At 40.9% G+C, this 21,284-nt stretch overlaps 1 protein-coding gene across 2 annotated transcripts in view; it reads left to right on the forward strand.

Annotated features, from left to right (window-relative positions):
* The window catches only part of csmd3b (CUB and Sushi multiple domains 3b), a 291,556-nt gene that overhangs the window by 254,437 nt on the left and 15,835 nt on the right, over nt 1–21,284 (forward strand). Inside the window, exons 50-58 of one of the 2 annotated variants that reach the window (XM_089023141.1) lie at nt 1,508–1,654; nt 4,643–4,831; nt 6,479–6,664; nt 6,746–6,940; nt 7,013–7,186; nt 11,504–11,677; nt 14,712–14,885; nt 16,591–16,776; nt 18,971–19,144. In XM_089023141.1, the coding sequence (XP_088879267.1) occupies nt 1,508–1,654; nt 4,643–4,831; nt 6,479–6,664; nt 6,746–6,940; nt 7,013–7,186; nt 11,504–11,677; nt 14,712–14,885; nt 16,591–16,776; nt 18,971–19,144 (1,599 nt within the window). Of the gene's footprint in view, nt 1–1,507; nt 1,667–4,642; nt 4,832–6,478; nt 6,665–6,745; nt 6,941–7,012; nt 7,187–11,503; nt 11,678–14,711; nt 14,886–16,590; nt 16,777–18,970; nt 19,145–21,284 lie in introns of both variants that reach the window. The other variant, XM_089023140.1, reaches the window with a different exon arrangement.

A 21,284-nucleotide genomic window follows, 5' to 3' on the forward strand; every position in this document is an offset into this window, starting at 1 on the left:
ACTTTACTGTACGTTAATTATGCATTTTAATACGTGTACGACGTACAAGAAAATCTGTACGGAAAAACGCACATTTTTCTATGATGGGTAACATCCGGTATACACCGACTATCACAAAATGGCAAGTCAAACGAGTTCGCCGCGATAGCCTCTATCTCGGTATCGTTTTTTTCATTGCAAACGAAGCAAGCGGTTTGATGCTACTGTGCGCATGCGTTTGCCGCCTGGGGATTTCTCATTGCATCATTCCGATCACACGTGACCAAAGCGAAAGCAGAGCAGGAGGCTTACATTACAACATCATTTTGAATTGTCTTTGGAGACAATCATCAAGTCGCAATGGCCGAACCTGAATTAAAATGCTGAAGTTAAATGGAAAAGGCAAGCATCACAAAGAGTGGGAGCAAATATCAGGACTGTGGTCATTCAGCAACACTTGTAATTTCATCATTTATTAACAATATGTACAGAATGATATAACGAAACACATGTACAATATAACATGTTAAACTACATAAATAAACATGTTGGAAAAAAAATATGGTGTAAGATTATTTGATATTTTGTAAGGGAAAATACGACAGTTTGTAAGGGCATGGAGCCGTGGAGGTTGACAGGTATGCATAGACCCGCCCCTTTCACTTGGTTTTATATATACAGCAGTGATGACATCATTTCGACCGAGCCTATCAGGGACGAGGAGGGTGTAACATGATATTAGGCTGAAAATAAAGATGTTTAATAATGGTACACCCTACAGCACATGTGTCAAAGTCAAGGCCCGCGGGCCAAATCCGGCCCGCCACATCATTTTTTTCGGCCCGCGAAAGCAAATCGAACTTGTTAAAATCCATGATGATTGCTAAAATCTGAGCCAAATTTTCATATTTTTGGATGTCAACCACAATAAAAGTCATTATTCTTGACTTCAGATTTGAAAACGATTTATTCATTAATTTGCTGTGTGCTCTATATGTAATATTTGAAGGGATTTAAACATTCTAATGTGTTCCCCAAATTCATAACAGCCCTCGAGAGGAAACCAGAACTACAATGTGGCCCGCGGCAAAAAATGACTTAGACACCCCTGCCCTACAGATACGCAAAGTTATCTAATAATAAACTACATCCATCCATATATAGACTAAACAAAAAATGAAGTAACATGGGATGTTTACGGATGTGTATGTAAACGTTCTATCAACGTCATAGAAAGCAAACATGGCTGTTTTTGCACTACATTATACGGACGCTGAAATGAACGATGGGTGTCTTTCACATTACCCCATGACACAAAATGTATCAGAATCAGAATCATCTTTATTGCCAAGTACGTAGAACACACAAGGAATTTGTTTCCGGTCGAACACGCTGCACTAGTATCATCATCAAAACAATTACAAAGAGGCACTATACAGTTCAATTTGGGCTACTGTTCAAAGAGTTAATGGCTTGAGGGAAGAAGCTGTTTAAATGTCTGTTTCTTGTCCGATTTTTTGCACCTCAGGTCCATCCGCCAACGACCCAACGTTAGCCACGCTGAGCGGTGACCTACCGACGCCCTTCAACATCACCACTTCTGGCCACCAGTTTTTGGTGCGCTGGTCATCGGACCACGGCACCAACAAGAGGGGCTTCAGAATTCGCTATGTTGGTGAGTACCAAAGTATGTATCCCAACTCTTATTTTACTACTAATTAGCATTATCACATTGCATGGAATATTATCCGAGAGGCAGACAGAAGGATGAGCGGTCAGGGCTGTAAAATGGCTCGTGAAGGAATTTTTAATATCACATTAGTCAAACTTGTGAGCAGAATAGGACCATTGACTCATTCACTGTCAGATGTGCAAAAAATGTGTCCATTGCAGTGTCAGGGTTTTTGTCATTGTCACTTGAATTCCAGGACCCACAGAATCTCTAGTTTTAGGACTAACTAACTAACTAGCTAGCTCGCTATCTATTAGCGAGCTAGCTAGCTAACTTGATCTATTTGAGTTATTCCCGGTTGAGTGTGGTCCTCGTTGCTGGCTGCCTACCTAGCTAGCTGTCAATTTGCTATTTATTAGTTGTCTAACTAGCTAGCTATATATCTAGCTAGCTATCTATTAGCTAGCTAGCTAACTTGATCTATTTGAGTTATTCCCGGTTGAACGGGGTCACCATTGCTGGCTACCTAGCTCGCTGTCTATTTGCTAGCTAGCTATCTGTTAGTTATCTATTAGCTAGCCAGCTAACTTGATCTATTTGAGTTATTACCGCTTGAGTGAACGCTGGCGCGTGTGGCTGCCGCTGCTCACCCACAGAAGTACTGATCCTATGACTGTAAAGTGACTTTGAGAGTTTTGAAAGGCGCTGATAAATGAAATGTATTATTATTATAATAAACATTCAATAGAGCGTTTGAAACCTTAGAATATTTTGTTTCATCAGACAATTAGTTAATTCCTAAATTATATGGGTCTGGAGTTAGAGGAGCTTGAAATGGGGGGGCGGCTGTACAAAATACAATGCAATACAGGTTTATTTAGCGCTTTAACAACAGCTGAAGCTGGAACAAAACGCTAACATAGAAGGAAAATAGAAATAATGCCCCCTTGTGGAAAGGAAGGGAAAAAAACATTACCAGAGGCCAGTGCTTTTTCAGCACCCATGAAAAAACAAAACCCAAAACAAATTCAGGAATGGCGTTCAACGTCATATTTTCAATTCCTGAATACATTTGTGAATGACAGTCTTCTTCTCCTTTTGGCTTTTTCTTTGTGAATGGCAGTGGATGAGTTAAAATAACTTTTCGCACATTCGCCTCACTTCTGACCGCCTCTCGAGCCGTTGAATGCACTCTGTAACGTCCGCTCTCCGTCCATGCGAATCCCGCGGAGCACAGATAGCGCCACTTTTTTTGTAGACATTTGGACTCAAACATTTTGTCCACTGAGGACTCTTTTTCTCACGTAATGGGGTTTTAGTCAAGGATTTTTTTTGACAGTGAAGGGGAAAATGATGATCGTATGACCCTGGTTTTTCCTTCCAACCTTTAAGTTCACGCTCTTGTTCGTGAAGGAGGAGAGTTGGAGCAGATGTCTGTGATGTCCCCCACTTGGTAGCTCTTGCAGTATAGCTGAGAATAATTAGTTTAAACCGAAATAGTTGGATCATAAAAAATATAACATATTTTCGGGTGTATAAGGCACACCGGAGTATAAGGCCCCTTGGGCGTATTTTCAAACTTTTTCCACATATGATGCACACTTTTATCTATTTATACATTATAGTTGGAAAACTTTTTTCATTCGTTGAAGGTGCGCCTTACATGTGGAAAAAGTTAGAAAATAAATCTTTCTGGGCGGGGGGGGGGCTAATACTCCATTGCTCCTTATACACCGGAAAATACGGTACCTACAGTTGAGCTTAACAAGATGGCAGTTTTCACACAAATACAGTGAGACCTCAACTTACGAACTTAATTGGTTCCCAGACACTGTGTGTAAGGCGAAAAGTGTGTATCTCAAAAAAAAAAAAAAAAAAAAATCCCATAGGAAGCCATTAAAATGGGAATAATCCATTCCCGGGTTTTCATAAAATATACTTTTCAACTAAATAAGCCTTAAAACTACACACAACATATCTTATTCTATGTATAATAAATGTGCTATTGTATTGTAATGAAAGAAATACACTGCATTGTATCATATAGTCGCTTTATTTACATTTGTGATGGTCATTGATGGCTTGATGGAATGGCGTTGGAGGTCGAAGGTCAAAGGGAATTGCTGTTTGGAAAGAGAGGCACATTACATGAGGACTGTAATTAAAGAAATAAACTGTGCTGTAAAATAAAGTTTTATTTACCTTTTTGATGGTCGTTGATGGCTTATGGAAGGAGAGTCACCTTCCATAAGGACTGTTTGTAACTTAACGTCTGGTGCTGTTCGGTCGTGTGCTTCCGCCGAAGATCACTCCGCCAGCCGTGGTGGGTGTGTATTATGAAAATAGTGCTTATTATAAGGTTGAATTTTCAGAAATTTGACGTTTCTAAGATGAAAAGTTTGTAAGATAAGGTGTTTGTAAATTGAGGTCTCACTGTATATTCTGAAACAAATCCAAAAATGTATTTGATTGGGCTTCCAAATCCAAGTAAGCTGCCCTGCAGCAGACTTCAGGCTATCCAACCTGCATCGAGACTTTCAATCTCGCCCTTTTAATTATTTTCCCACTATCTTCTCGATCTCTTTATCAAGTTAGCTGCCTCTTCGCAAGCTGATATAATACGAGTAGCTTGTTTCGGTTGGCAATCACCCAGTCACTGAGGTGAAGTTTTAATTGCTAACAACTGGCACATGACAAAAACATTGCTGATTAGCACCCGGTTGTTTAGCTTCACTACACCTGATAAATTACTTGAAAATAAAACTTGTTTTTACTAAATCCCAATGGGACTTATTTAAAAGTGCTACATGGTCAAACGGGGCCTGCAAAGAGCATGTGCAAGTCTTTGACACCATATAGCAATTAGCCTCGTAGTGTCATTGCAGAGTTGTTGCGGTGTTCATGATGATAAGCTTCCAGGTTTTTTTTTCCTGCAAGTCGTTCTCATCATGTGACGTCAACCGGTTGCTTTTTGGGAATTGTTCCATGCAGCCCTGTACTGTTCCACGCCGGACTCGCCGTTGCATGGCTCCATTTCGTCGCAGACGGGCGGCCACGTCAACAGTGTGGTACGCTGGGCGTGCGACCGCGGACACCGGCTGGTCGGCAATGCTACGGCTACCTGCCGCCGCACGCCGCTTGGCCACCATGCTTGGGACTCGCCGGTTCCTGCTTGCCAAGGTGTGTGTGAGGGAGACTTAAAACCGAACCGTACAGAACCGATACTTGATTCAATGGCAATTATTAACAATTAAAAACTAGAAAAAATGTTTTTAGCAGTGGTGGGCCATCAGGGCCTGCAAGGCCTTCTCTGCTGGCCTAAATTGTCTTTAAGCTTCCTTTCATTGCTTTTCCCCTGTTGTGCTGCTTCCAGACGTGTGTTTTCATATTTAAGCATTTAAATAATCAATCATTTCAACCATTATTGTTTACCAGAGTCAGAAATCTACCTACGCCTTCACAATCAGTTCTGCAGGCCCTGGAGCATAAAATAAGTGTCAATCAAACTGTTGCTTTCTCCAGTCAGATTTCAAGTTAGCAACCCATGGCCTGCTTCAGAGTTTTCACAAGCCATAGTATCACTAGCCGCAAGTGATAAGAGCATACTGGCCAGCGCTAGCACACTGTATATGTAGGACCCCGCATAAGCAAATATATAGTTTTTTGTCAATTTAATCGTGGTTTTGTCAACCCATAATGGCTGAAGGAGGAGAAGAAATTGATTTGGTTGCAGGCTAACTGTGAAAGCCATTTTCAAAACAGGCTTTTGAAGAATAGAGCAACATCATAGATAATAGAGAATAGAGAAACATCATTAAGAGAAGTTGGACAGCTCCAAAGCTAGCAAAAATAGCAAATAATATTGCAATTTTATGAGGTTATCATGAATCCACATGGTCATCGTAAAAATTCAAACCGTTTCATGACAGCATTTCTTAAGTTTCTTTAAAGGACAACCGACGCCCCCGGGACAAGTTGTGTCCATAATTTGTAAAATGATTTCAAATTACTTCTACTGAGCGTATTTTACAAAGATTCCACCACATATAGCTATATTTTACGTTTTAAGACTCGCGCTGACTATTCAGAAAGTTTTGTTTTCGAGTTGATGACGATGCCTAACGTGAAGTCACGTCTGGAACGCCACTGACCGAGAAGGCGACACACAATGCATTTTGGGTACTTTGTTTGGTCTGAAAAATTCGTGTTGATCCGTGTTGATGGCGAAATTAGAAGGAAAAAAACATAAATAATGCGATGGTGAATCGTTGTGTGTTGTACCAAGACTACTATTTGATACGAGTTGACACAAATTCCCAACAGACAAATCAACCCATTTCCAACGGAGCTTGGGCGCCATCTTGTGCATTTTCAGGCCGCTACATTGGAGTCCAGATACCTCAAAATGAGACGGAAGGACTTCTTTAATCGATTGCAAACATTTACAGTATGCTTTCCTCTTCAGAACTATATGAATCATATTCATAACTGGATGAGTAATAAGAAAGCATCTTCTCCGAATCTGAAGCCATTGTTTTGATTCTCGAGCAAGGCAAGACATCCTGGCATGAATCACGCCACACTCGCAGCTGGGGATTGATTCAGACGTAGAACTACTGAAGGCCTAGGAGTGACATGCACGACCCGCCACTAGTTTCTAGACAACGATGAAGATAATTTTGATTCACATGCTGAACATGACGAGCGCGGGCCACGAAGCCATCTGTTTTTAGCCAACCAAAGACGATCTCAAACCAGCATGCATGAAAAACATCAACGGCGCGTGATTGAACCACTTTTGTGCTCGTCTTTCCGTCCTCCCCCAAGCTGTCTCGTGCGGAGCCCCCAAGGCGCCGGCGAACGGCGGCGTCCTAACAGCCGACTACTCGGTGGGAACCCGCGTCTCCTACTTCTGCAGCGACGGCTACAGGCTCTCCAGCAAAGAACTGACGTCCGCCATCTGCCAGCCCGACGGGACATGGAGCAACCACAACAAGATCCCGCGGTGCTCAGGTTGGCGCAACCGACAACTCGGTCGGCGTGACCGCCGCTTGTCACCAAACTTTGGTTGACGACTTTGTTGTGTTTTGATAGTGGTGGTGTGCCCCAGCATCGGTTCGTTCTCACTGGAGCACGGCCGATGGAGGATAGTGAACGGTTCACACTACGAGTACAGGACCAGGATCGTGTTCACCTGCGATCCGGGCTACTTCCGCTTAGGACCGGCGCATATCCAGTGCCTCCCCAGCGGCATTTGGAGCTGGAAAAATGAAAGGCCGCAATGTCAGAGTGAGTCATCGTGTTTTCAGGTTGGTAGAGTCACCCAAGACCCTGTGGCCAATTCATTTGGTCTTTTTTCAGTCATCTCCTGCGGCGATCTGCCGTCCCCGCCCAGCGGCAAGAAGATCGGCACTCAGACGACCTTTGGGGCGACGGCCATCTTTGCTTGCGATGCCGGTTTCATGCTGGTGGGCTCGGCCGTCAGGGAGTGCCTGTCATCCGGGCTGTGGAGCGGAACCGAGTCGCGCTGTTTAGGTACGTGCGTGTAAACTCTAATTAGCGCGTCATTTCGCAAGTCGAGAAGGCTCTTCTGTTCGAAAGAAAGTTGAGTGTTCACTGACTGTCCTTAGGTTAGAATATTACTAGCTAATATTAGCGTCAGTGACTGTCGTTAGGTTAGAATATTACTAGCTAATATTAGCGTTAACAGTTATATTTAATCTTTTAACAATTTTGAACGGAATTAAATATTTACCTTATTGCGCAACGTTTTAACCTAACAATTGGCGCGTTCGTTGTGAGAGAGATGACCAAAAAGCCGGCGACTTACTCACAGATAATTTATTCCTAACAATTTGATCTAATACAGAATTCTGGGTCTCAGCTCCCTGACACAGAAAATATTCATGTGCCTTCAAAATCAGTGAGAGACGAAAAGACGAAGACTGAGCAGCCCAGGTTTAAACGTGTACCACACGCATATTCAAATTTGGCCCACACAAAGAAATCAAGTTCCCATTTGGTTCTTCCTGGCTTCTGGTTCACATCTCTGTGTCCAAGGTATTTCCCGACCTTCAGGCAGGGTGAAAGGTAGATCAAAAGTTGCGTCCTGCCGAGTTAGTGTTTGGTCAGTTCCTTTCATCTGCATTGTCCAGCATTTGGCCATGTTGTTGTTTTACACAGATCTCCTGGCACCTAAAAAATATGTCTTCAACAAAACACCACCTCTTTGTTCTGTTATCTGTCTAATTACAAGCAAAGCAATATTTATACTGATTAAACTTACCATGTTTATCTTGAGCAATATTTAATAGGGCTAAATCAATGTACAGTAAAGTCTCGTTATATCGATATCGGATATATCGATAGTCCCGGTTATATCGATACTATTTCTATGCACGCACGGAGAAAATTACATGCAAACAGGGTCGGATATATCGATAGTCCCGGTTATATCGATATTTTTTCGGACTCCCTTGAATATCGATATAACGAGACTTTACTGTATCTATTTCCTTCACTGTCAAATGAAGAAGTAAAAGGTAGCTGTGATGACCCCCTGGGGCAACCCAGAACCCAACCCTGCACCTTGAAAAAGAAAACATTCCAGGCACTGACAGATGTTGCGGTACCCAAGAGCTTTTCGGTGCCACATAAACAGAATTTACATTCAATACCAGTTTTTCCCCCATTTCTCCGAAAAAAGACTTAGCGAAAGATAAATGCAAGCAAAGAAATTGAAGTTTCCTCGAAGGAAAGCGCTACCTTGTCCTTGGTGGTTTACACTGGTTTCAACTACTCCAGGAGGCAAAGGAGTATGGGGCGAAATACCACTTGAAAGTGTTTTACGTGATTTGACTCTTGATCTCATATTTATTGTCAGATTAGAGCGTGTTCAAGGCGCTGACATTTGCCTGACTTTTCATGACTTTCCAAGAATATTCCTGAAACTGTGGCATTTCACTGTTGCCACCCTTTTTTGGGGGGGAGGGGCGTCTCGACAGACTTCTTACTACCTTCCTAGCTGTCTGGTGTTTAATCACGATCAAAAACACTTTACGAAAGATTTATTATGATAACAAACTGCGATTGCGTTTTTAATTTCACACAACCACAGAGATGCGCATGCATCACCATTTGGGTATGCTGATTAGTCATAACTCTATGAGCATGAAAACTCATTTTGCTTTGTGCCTCTTGGTTGTCGACTGATTATTTTTTTCCCACCCTAGATTTTTCCAAATTTCTCACCGGCAAAGATCATGCTAATCATTTTGATGTGTTTTGATCATGATTGTATTTGCCAGGGCTAGTGTCTCAATGGATCATAACTGTTGCATGGTGCATTTGGATAAAAATGTTGGCAAAGTCAACATGTTTGGTTTCGATGGCTGTCGCGGCTTCGAATTGAATCGGATTTACATGTGAGACAATCTCTTTTCGTGTTGTATTGTTCAAAGCTTAGTTTATAGCAGACGTCCATATTCCTCCATTATGTCCCTGATAACAACTACTATGCGAGAATATTTACTTCAAAACATGATTATACAATACAAAACATGTTGATTTATATGGTGCTTTAACAACAGCTGAAGCTGGAACAAAGCACTTAACATAGACAACTATCATACACAGGAAATAAAGCAGTCACAAAGATAGTAGAAAGAGCCCATGCGTTTATGGAACTGTCGCAGCTTGGAATTGAAGCAGATTTACATGGGACATGAGATGTGAGACATTTTTTTTTCATCAATGAATGCTACAGCTTCGTGTTTGCTTTCAAACCTTAGCTTATAGCAGACATGCATATCCATCCATTATGTCCCTGTTCCACAGGTGAAAAGGACACTTTGACTCTCTCCTTTTTCATCTTTAACTGCTTCTTGCAACAAAGAGGGTGCAGAAAGTGCTTATGATTGAAGACTGTATGTGTATTTTGTGTTGTGTTACATTAGTTGTTATTTTGTTTTTTTTGTTTTGTTTTTGACTGCAAGATGGCACCGCGAGAGTGACTGCCTTTACAGCAACTCCTGTGTTTTGTTTTTGCTGCTGTTAAATGTAAAGTTCTCCACTGTGAGACTAGATAAGGCTCATCTAATCATCATCATCATCATCATAATCGTCATAATCATCATCATAAGTAACATCATCATCATCATCATCGTAAATAATAATAATACGTAATAATATATAATAATATATATTATTTATAACTAATATTTCGGACTCCCGCTAGCATCGAGTTACACCCGGTTTAACTCAAGTTTTTGAACTTCGCACCCTCTATATATATATATATATATATATTTCATAGATATATTTCATCGCAATCAAAAAAATTGGTGATCAGACCCAAGAAATGGCGAATCAAGCCCATCCCAAACCGCCCAAATGGACATGTCACAATCATCGAATGTGACTTGTGAGAAGCCATTTTGCAAACAATACCTTTCATCAGCCTTTCATTAGCCGCCTCGCACGCAACCGAGTGAAGCGATTCGGACTGCGCGAGTTGAAAAGGACAAGAATCCCAAGCCAATTAAGCAACCCATCTTCAAAAGAACATGTGTGCCTCCCATTTTTTTTTTCTTCTTCTTTTCCTGGAATCAACACAAAGGAACCCCGATGCATCTGTACAAGAGCTCGCGGGCCAATTGACCATCTGAGCCTTTTTAAACTGCCAAATAATTGAACTCTTTCTTGGATTCCCAAATAGTTTGCAATGGCAGAATACTTTTTTGCTCTCTTTGATATCAGACTGTGCAGAACGAAACAAACTGGGAGCTATTTTTCTTGGTGTACTTGTTTTTAATAGTTAATGTGTATTCTTGGTAGTGATGGGAATCCTGGCTCTTTTCAGAGAGCCGATTCTTTTGGCGTGGCTCACTAAAAAGATCTGGCTCTTTTGGCTCCCAAATGGCTCCTCAGTTTTCAGAATCAGAATCAGAATCAGAATCATCTTTATTGCCAAGTATGTAGAACGCACAAGAAATTTGTTTCCGGTAGAACACGCTGCACTAGTATCGTCGTAAAAAAAATTGCTAAGTGGCACTATACAGTTCCATTTTGGCTACTGTTGAAAGAGTTCAAAGAGTTCAAAGAGTTAATGGCTTGGGGGAAGAAGCTGTTTAAATGTCTGCTGGATTTGGTGCACATGGATCGGTAGCGCCTGCCTGAGGGGAGTAGCTGGAAAAGGTGGTGGGCAGGGTGCGGAGGGTCCAGTAGGATTTTCCGATTTTTTTTTTGTTGTTGTTGTTGCTTAAATTAACTACCAAATATCATGCAAACGTTTGTAAAAAATGAATTAATCGTATAGACAATACACAATATCAAATATTTTTTATTGGATTGGATTGGATTTGCCTTTATTAGTCTCACAGTGGAGAAATTTACATTTCACAGCAGCAGTTATGAAAGTTATGATAAAGCTTGATTTATATGTGTACAGAAAGCATCCACTAACTTTCACTTTTCCTGTGGTTACTCTGGTCTGATGATCAGCTGTCACTAATTTGCATTTCATATTAATAATGCTATCATACCAACTAATAAATAATATAATAATTGAATAATAAGCATAATGTGATAACAAATGTCCACCTGTCTACCTTCACCCCAGGCCCCTTCTCCTCACTGCTGCATGTCTCTGTAATTCTCATAATATTGACCAATCACATGTGGCTTTTACCGAAGACTGGGGGCGGGGAATAGAGGACAAAAAAAAGTCGGCTCCCATTTCCGGTTCCTTGCTAAGAACCATCTCTCTTTGTTCACTTCAGAGATCCTGCTTTAAGAACCGGCTCGTTCGCGAACGACACATCACTAATTCATGGCGTTGTTTTTGTGCCGCAGCTGGTCACTGCGGCATCCCGGAGGGCATCGTCAACGGCCAAGTGATCGGGGAGAACTTTGGTTACCGCGACACGGTGGTCTACCAGTGCCTCCCCGGCTTCCGACTGATTGGCTCATCGGTTCGGATTTGTCTCCAGGACAACCAGTGGTCTGGTCAGCTTCCCATCTGCATACGTAAGCAAAAAAAGAAAAGAGGAAACTCATCACCCTGACTTAGCGACTACGTCTCCATGACAACCTTTTGAGACAAACTGCCACCGAGCTACTCAGACAACGCGCGGCTATGTATACAATGCAGCGCGTCTGCGGTAGCTTATTTATCAGACATGATTACAGAGGGTGTTCTCTTGACAAAGGAGAGATTCTGCCTATGACGAATAAAGATGTATTCAACAATGGCAGCAATTTGCCACTCTAATTTCAAATCGCTGTCCAGTTTAAAAACGCAAGTTCGAGACCCAAGATGGAGGGTAGTCCAAGTACGCAGAATGAGATATCCATGAGAAAGGATAACATGAAAGCTTGAATGTTTCTTTCAAATGGAGCCCAAAAGGAGCAAATACAGTGAGAAGAACAGATGCTCCAGAATTGAGCCCTGTGGAACACCACAGAGCAAACAGGCCTAATAAAATAAAACAAAAAAATCAGTAAACTAAACCACAACTGTGAATATGCCAGGCGTAGAATTAAATGTTCAAAAATGAGGTGTGGAGATTGTGGTCGTAAGTACGAGTGGTCGTAAGTGGAGCTGGTCGTAAGTCGGATGTTACCTTTATATGTATTTATGTATCTATTTATTTATGTGTTTTTAAATGTATTTATTTGTCTATTCATGTTTTTTAATTTAAATGTATTTATTTGGCTATTCATATATTTTAAAGACAGTATTTACGCAAATTCAGAGATAAGGACTTTGAGCCTGAGTCTTGACTATCTATTAGCTAGCTAGCATTCTATTTATTTGAGTTATTCCAGGTTGAGTGAGCGCTCGCGCGTGTGGCTGCCGCTGCGCACCCACAGAATAACTTATCCTGTGACTGTAAAGTGACCTTGAGAGTTTTGAAAGGCGCTTAGAAATGAAATGGATCATTATTATTCCGTTAAAATAGCTAAAGAAAGAAATTTAGTGAAACCGTTTTTAACTTTGGTCGTCTGCCATCTTGCCTTACCGATATCAAGCCATAATCACCTTGCATTTGTATCGGTGCGTTCCAAAGTCATGGTTGAGGATATCGGGTTTTTTCATCATATGCCGGAAACTGCCGAAAGAGCTAATCGAAAATTCAATTACCCAGGGTGCACTGCAGTATTTACATGGCGGACGTAAAAGCTTGGCCAAAAACAAACATGCAGATCAAACCTCTCAACATAGAGGACACTGATTTGCTGTGACGACCCCTTGAAGGGAAAAGCCGAAAGGAAAAGAAGAAGAAGATGGTAGCAATATGTAGCGTGAAAACAGGAGTATAACTATTCCCGAATGTATTGAAATTATGACTTAGAGCGTCATTCCCGAATGTGTTTGTGTTTTTTTTTTTTTTTTTTTGCTGGAGTGCCAATAAAGCGCTGGCCAGACCTCTGGCAATGTTTCCCCTTCCACAAGGGGGCAGCATTTCCCTTTTTTTCATGTTAGCACTTTGTTCCAGCTTCAGCTGTTGTTAAAGTGCTATATAAACTAATATATTGCATTGTGTTTTAGACAGCAGCCCTCATTTCAAGATCAGATAACTCCAGAACCATATAATTTAGCAATTAACTCTTTTTTTCTGACAATAGTGATACAAAAAATATGATCAATATATTATCTAGGTTCATGTATGAATACATTCTTTGACTTCAATTAAAATTGTTTGTAGATATGTTAGAAAAAATATATTTTACTCCAATAATGATTTTACATTTGCAATTTAGAATGCTCCAATGTATGTATTTTGGTTTATTTCAATCTGTTTTGTATACTGTGGCAATCTAGTTAAATCGGGTACCATCAATTTTAGAATTTGGCCCCCCTTTTCAGACACACCATCCATTTTTTAAAATTTTCCAAATGCATCCCTGCTAATTATTTTTTTTGCCATACTCATGGTTTTGCAAACAGAACCAAATCAAGTGGTTGGTGATCTCGGTTCAAAAGTCATAGTCGCCGTATTGGTTCACAATCCGAAAGCCATTATTTTCATGTCCCTAAAGTAATTTAAAAAATCTTATTAGGACTCTTTCAAAGAAAATAAAAGAATACAAATAATAGTTCCTGTGGCTTTTATTTTGTTGCACACGTTATTTATCTTTCCCCATCGGCAGGACTCTGGGCCATGCAATTTGGTCTCTACCGCTTCAATTTTTGGGCTAGCTGACCCAAAAGCAAATCAATTTTTTAAAATACTTAAGGCAACATTTTTTTCATTGAATTTATTTCTGCAAGGCAAATGCTCCCTCAATTATGGAGATTAGTGGCACACACAAGGACGCGTGTGCGTGTCTGTTGGCATTAGGTAAAATTCGGACATCGCGCTTGTGATTCTCTCAAATAAAAAAAAAAAAAAAGACGTCCCGTTCCGTCCTGTCCTTTCTCATCAGCATTCCACGCTCGTTTCCTTCCGCCGTCCTATCATCGCCCCTGCGCTTCCTTTCTGGGCCTGTCTCCTCGAGCGAATGTCAAAAATCGCCTCGTCAGCGCTGAAACTTTTAAAGCAGCCCCATTGAATCAAGCTAAGGGATGAATAATTGCCGCGCCAAACTAGCAGGACAGTCAAAAAGCAACACCGGGAGGAAGGGGGGGATGGAGAGGGACAATATCTCCTGAAATGACATCCATAAATTGCCCGCGAGGCCTTTGCGTCCTGATGAAAGAAATGAATGTCGACGAATCAGCGCCACGAAAGCCTTATTTCACTCTTTTTTTTATAATGCTCTTCCAGACATCAGCCGTATAATTTGTTTTTCTCGCTGAGGAATTAATCACGTAATCGATGAAGAAAATGGTGCTTAATGAAAAACACAAACATTTAGAACAAGCTTCTGAATCATCAACGTGTCTCTGTCATAACTACACGCTGCCAGTCGCTTGCTTCATTAGGAAGGAAGATATTCACACTGTTCGGAAAACCTGCATTCAATATTTTAGGATGAAATTAATACATGCATATTTTGGGAATTATATGATGACAGAAAATGACTGCAGGCGGTTTTGTCCTTCTTCCCATTTTAGCCATCAGCTGCGGCCACCCGGGGAGCCCAATCTATGGCCGCACGGTTGGCAACGGCTTCAACCTCAACGACGTGGTTAGCTTCGTGTGCAACCGGGGCTACCAGATGGAGGGGACGCCCCGCGCCCACTGCCAGGCCAACCGCCAGTGGAGCCACCCGCCCCCAACGTGTAAAGGTGGGGAGAAAAGTTGAGTGTATTCACTCCTAACTGTATGTATGACTTCGAAGAATGTACTTTTTTAAAACTATATATATATATATATATATATACAGTAAAGTCTCGTTATATCGATATCGGATATATCGATAGTCCCGGTTATATCGATACTATTTCTATGCACGCACGGAAAAAATTACATGCAAACAGGGTCGGATATATCGATAGTCCCGGTTATATCGATATTTTTTCGGACTCCCTTGAATATCGATATAACGAGACTTTACTATATATATATATATATATATATATATATATATATATATATATATATATATATATATATATATATATATATATACAGTAAAGTCTCGTTATATCGATATCGGATATATCGATAGTCCCGGTTATATCGATACTATTTCTATGCACGCATGGAGAAAATTACATGCAAACAGGGTCGGATATATCGATAGTCCCGGTTATATCGATATTTTTTCGGACTCCCTTGAATATCGATATAACGAGACTTTACTGTATGTATATATATATATATATATATATATATATATATATATATATATATATATATATATATATATATATATATATATATATAAGTTACTGTCATGCTGAAGCGAATTCCACATTTGATATTTGACCAAACTACTGTATTATAAGTAAAAGAAGCGATTTTCATAAAACAGCTTAATCCTTCCTTCTTTAAACCGATATGGTGGGGTGAAGTTCAATTTGGATCGTTCATACAACAGCCTACTTAGGCAAAATAGGATTAGGAATACTGATGAGGTGATACCGGAGGAAGTGGGGCATTCAAGCCAGTCGATGAGAAGGTTTCTTCAGCCGTCATCTGTACTTTTTTGAAGGTGTCAGACGTTTCGCCTCCTATCCAAGAGGCTTCGTCAGCGAACTGAAGTCTTACTGGTCGTGCTCTCCTGAGAGTAAGGACCTATCATAGCTGTGTCCGGCACCACCATGTCTGGACATTAGGGATATATAAATAGGGCCATACGACCAGTAAGACTTTAGTTCGCTGACAAAGCCTCTTGGATAGGAGGCGAAACGTCCGACACCTTCAAAAAAGTACAGATGACGGCTGAAGAAACCTTCTCATCGATGGACCACTCCTGTACGACTGAGAGCTTACACAGACGTATTCAGGCCAGTCGTTAGTCAGAACAATAGGAACAATCAGTGGAGAGGCAGGGGTAGTCCTCTGTTCCCCCCAACCTGAGAGCAGGGACCTATCATAGCAGAGTCCGTCACCGCCATGTCTGGACAGTAGGGATATATATATATAGGGCCTAAACGACCAGTAAGACTTTAGTTTGCTGACAAAGTTTCTTGGATAAGAAGCGAAACGTCCGACACCTTCAAGAAGTACAGATGACGGCTGAAGAAACCTTTTCATCGACACACAGGCAATGTAAAACGTCATCAACAGGCTAGTAAAACTGGCATGTTGTTACTATTTGACTATTTGACTATTTGAGGACATGACATGACGTAAGATACGTAAATTGGCTAAATAGCAATACTCAAATGCTTGTATTCTTTATGTTCTTTGAAAAATAATATATTCCTCCAGGTTATTAGATTCCCTTTGTTTCTATCAGACAGTGTGAACAGAAATGAGCATTTCAGGTTAAAGCCAAGTAACACATGCTTTCCTTTGTGAATCTGTCTGTGTGTCCGTCTGTAGTGGTCAACTGCTCGGACCCCGGCATCCCGGCCAACTCCATTCGGCAAAGTAAAATCGAGCACGGCAACTTTACCTTTGGCACGGTGGTGTTCTACGACTGCAACCCGGGCTACGATCTGTTCGGCTCGCCTGTGCTGAGTTGTCAGCCCACCGGGCAGTGGGACAAGCCGCTGCCGGAATGCATCGGTGAGGGACGCACCGAAACAGTGCAAGTCAGTCAAGGTTATCGAAATAGCCCATTCGTTACCCTCCGAGATATTTTGGGGGTCTTCTGCTGACTTTTGTCTTGTAACTTGGCCTTCTTGTAACATTACTACTTTTTTATGTGTGTATTATTACTCTCTTGTGACTATTTTTCTCACACAACGCTATTTAGCAACGTATTCGTGGAATAGCAAACCCCTTAACTCATTTTCTGCTATTCCCGAAATTATTCGGAAATTGATAAGGGTGCCAATAAAGTGTTGGTCAGACTTCTAGCAATGTGTTTTTTCCCTTGCACGAGGGGGCAGCGTTTGCCTTTTGTCCATGTTAGTGCTTCGTTCCAGCTTAAGCTATTGTTAAAGCCCTATATAACTCAATATAATAATAAAAATAGATTTCATTTCTAAGCGCCTTTCAAAACTCTCAAGGTCACTTTACAGTCACAGGATAAAGATTTTCTGTGGGTGAGCAGTGGCAGTCACATGCGCCAGCGTTCATTCAACCCTGAAGTAACTCAAATACATGGTAAGCTAGCTAGCTAATGGATAGCAAATAAATAGCGAATAGATAGCCCAATGTATGGATTGTTTTGTATTTTCCCTCATTACAAACTCAGATAACTTCAGACCCATATGAGTTAGGAATTAACTTTTTTTCTTAATGAAAAAGAGAGTCTAAGGTTTCTTACGCTGAATTGAATGTTTATGTAGTCCTAAAACGGAATATTCTGTGGCTCTTGCAATTTGAGTGAAAATGACAAAAACCCTGGCATTAGAGTGGACACATTTTTGCACATCGTCTGGCAGTGAATGAATTAACTTGATATTTTAATCATGAAGAGATTGATTTTTTTATTCCTTTTTTGCTTGTCATTGTACCATCAACGGTAATCTCAGAGTTACGACATCATTCTTTTGAACGGTTCAACTTTATTCGCGTGACTTTGACATTTTTCAAACGGAAAGCAGATAAAGGTATCTTCAAAGCGTTCCTCTTTTTTATAGATTTCATTATTCCAACAGTCAATCAACCGGATTTCATGTGACCCCCAAAAAATGCATTTCTGTCACTTTCAAAACCCCGCAGAAATGTCGCATGCCGCTACTAACAAATACGGTGTGACCTAACGTCATTTTGTTTTCAATCGCAATTCAAATGAACACGGGTCGTGTCAATTTATTGCCTTTGCGTCATAAGGAAAGACAAAGCACTGACACTTGAAATGTTATCCTCAGTGTCTCACAGCCATCTATTTCCTTTTAAAGGACAACAACACCATTTTTTAGTTTCATAAATGCCATCAGAAAAACGTTTTATAGCATCTAAAATACCCAAAACACGCAGGCTGATATTTTTAGTCAAATGCAAAACACCAATAAAAGTGACTTAAAGTGTCCCAAAACTGCCACAAAATGAGCTCGGAACTCTGCAGATTCAGAAAGTCCCGCCCCCTGGTTCGTGATGTCACGTCAGGATACTCCTTCACAAACTGCCTTGCTCCAGAATCAAAACAATGACTTCAGAGAGTTCCGATTCGGAGAAGATGCTTTCTTGTTACGCATCCAGTTATGACTATGATTCAAATAGTTCTGAAGAGGAAAGCATAAATGTTTGCAATCGATTAAAGAAGTCCTTCTGTATCAATTAGAGCCGTCTGGACTCCAATGTAGCGCCCAGAAAATGCATAAGATGGCGCACAAGCTCCGTTGGAAATGGGATGATTTGTCCGCTAGGAATTTGTGTCTACTCACACCTTCTTTATGTGTGTTACCGCAATTGGCTGCGACACACAACGATTCACCATTGCGTTATTTATGTAGTTTGTCTTCTAATTTCGCAATCAACATGGTGTTTTCAGACGAAAAAAAGTACCCAAAATGCATTGTGTGTCTCATTCTCGGTCAGGGGCATTCCATCCGTGACGTCACTTAGGGCATCGTCATCAACTCGAAAACAAGACTTTCTGAATATTCAGCGCGAGTCTTAAAATGTAAAACATAGCTATATGCGGTGGAATCTTTGTAAAATCACTTTAAATGACTTCTACTGAGCGCATTTTACAAATTATGGACGCTACTTGTCCGGGGGTGTCGGTTGTCCTTTAAGCTCCATCAATCAGTTTCTTTATAACCTCCCCTCACACCTCCACCATTCTCTGTCTTTCTCCCTCCCCCAGTTGTTGACTGCGGCCACCCCGGCTCCCCCCCAAACGGCGTATTAAGCGGGGATAAGTTTACATTTGGTTCCACGGTTCGATACTCCTGTCTGAGTGGCAGGCAGCTCAAGGGGGAGTCCTCCAGGATGTGTCAGCTCAATGGGATGTGGAGCACCCCCATACCCTTTTGCTCAGGTAAATTATGATACCTGCACACACACAACATAATTCATCAGATCAATAGATGGAGAGGAATTGTATGGATTGATTTATTAAGAACACACTTTAATTAATTGGAAAGTGTGCCTTCGGGAGACATGCTGTCACTTTTATGTAGTCACGAAATGGGAGACAAGAGAAATGAAAAATCCTCAGGCATTTTTTTCTCACTCCTCCCATAGTAAAATATGGCTATAATACAGTGGTGGGGCGTCAGGGCCTGCTAGGCCTTCTCTGTTGGTAATATCTGAATCACAGACTAGTGTGAATTATACAGTATTTTGTCCATTAATTCATACTAAATAATTCCAAATTGTAGTTCAGCTTCCTTTCATTGGTTTTTAGAGTTGCCAACAGAAGGCCTGCTGGAAGGCGCTTGAATCGTCAGAGTTTTCGCAAACTCCGATTGGCTACGCACATGATTGGCTCCTCACTTGCCAATATTGTTAAGAGCACCGTTGTCAAAGTCAAGGCCCGCGGGCCAAATCCGGCCCGTCACATCATTTTTTTTCGGCCCGTGAAAGCAAATCAAACTTGTTAAATTCCATGATGATTGCTAAAATCTGAGCCAAAATTTCATATTTTTGGATGTCAACCACAATAAATGTCATTATTCTTGACTTCAGATTTGAAAACGAGTTATTCTTTAATTTGCTGTGTGCTCTATATGTAATATTTGAAGGGATTTATACATTCTAATGGGTTCCCCAAATTCATAACGGCCCTCGAGAGGAAACCATAACTACAATGTGGCTCGCGGCAAAAAATAACTTTGACACCCCTGGTTAAGAGCATACTGGCCAGTGCTAGCACCTGTTAAGAAAGGTCGGACAGCTCAGAAGCCAGAAAAAATAGCTCATAATATTGCATTTTTATGAGGTTATTATGAATCCACATGCTCATTGTGAAAATTTGAAACGTTTAATGACAGTATGTCTTAAGTTTCACAAGTCCCAAGTGATTTACTGGCTAAGAACATCCTCTAGTGGACGTGTAGTAAATTACGCCACACTCGCAGCTGGCGATTGATTCAGAAGTAGCACTACTGAAGGCCTAGTGTTGACATGCACAGCCCACCAGCGCAGGTGTATATTTAGGTTTATAATAAAGTCGCACTTTTAATCATTCTTCTCAGCACTCACATTTGGTGTCCTGAACAGTCCTTTGATTTTAATTTTCCTCCAAGGCCAGATTTCCAAGGCATTCATTTAATGCAGAATATCTACTCACATGCAATATTGCTTAATGAACTTGCATAATGGATGACTGTTAATGAACTTGGCAGTGTTTTGTCCATACTCGCCGAGCAAACAAAAATAATGCACTGCAGCAGAAAAAAACAAACAATCAAGACTTATGTTGCAATGCAAATCCTATTTTTTTTTGGCAATGAAAATGAAAAATGTGATCCGCCCCCTGAAATGCCTTGACGGAATTTTTCTGGTTTCATTTATTGGAATTAATAAGCAATTTTTTATTGGCTGCTCTGCATACTGACGGATGATGTCACGGACAAATGATAAACAGAAACGTGAACTGAAACTTTGAGTTTCTTGTAGGCCCCTTTTTATTCAATTAATGTCACGGGAAACCACCTTTCAACATGTCTGTTGCATGTAAGCTCTCAGTCGTACAGGAGTGATCCATCGATGAAAAGGTTTCTTCAGCCATCATCTGTACTTCTTTAAAGGTGTCGGACGTTTCGCTTCTTATCCAAGATGCTTCTTCAGTGAATTAAAGTCTTACAGGTAATTTCGGCCCTATTGTAGAGCAGGGACCTATCATGGCAGAGTCCGGCACGCCATGTCTGGACAGTAGGGATATATATAGGGCCGAAACTACCAGTAAGACTTTAGTTCGCTGAAGAAGCATATTCGATAAGAAGCGAAACGTCCGACACCTTTAAAGAAGTACAGATGACGGCTGTTTTTTTGTACTGAAATCAGAAAAATCCCTATTACACACACAAAACAACTACAGTAAAGTCTCGTTATATCGATATCGGATATATCGATAGTCTCGGTTATATCGATACTATTTCTATGCACGCACGGAGAAAATTACATGCAAACAGGGTCGGATATATCGATATTCCCGGTTATATCGATATTTTTTC

The sequence above is a fragment of the Hippocampus bargibanti genome, linkage group LG20 (genome assembly GCF_051943395.1).
Source record: "Hippocampus bargibanti isolate YZ-2025 linkage group LG20, ASM5194339v1, whole genome shotgun sequence".
Taxonomy (NCBI): Eukaryota; Metazoa; Chordata; class Actinopteri; order Syngnathiformes; family Syngnathidae; genus Hippocampus; species Hippocampus bargibanti.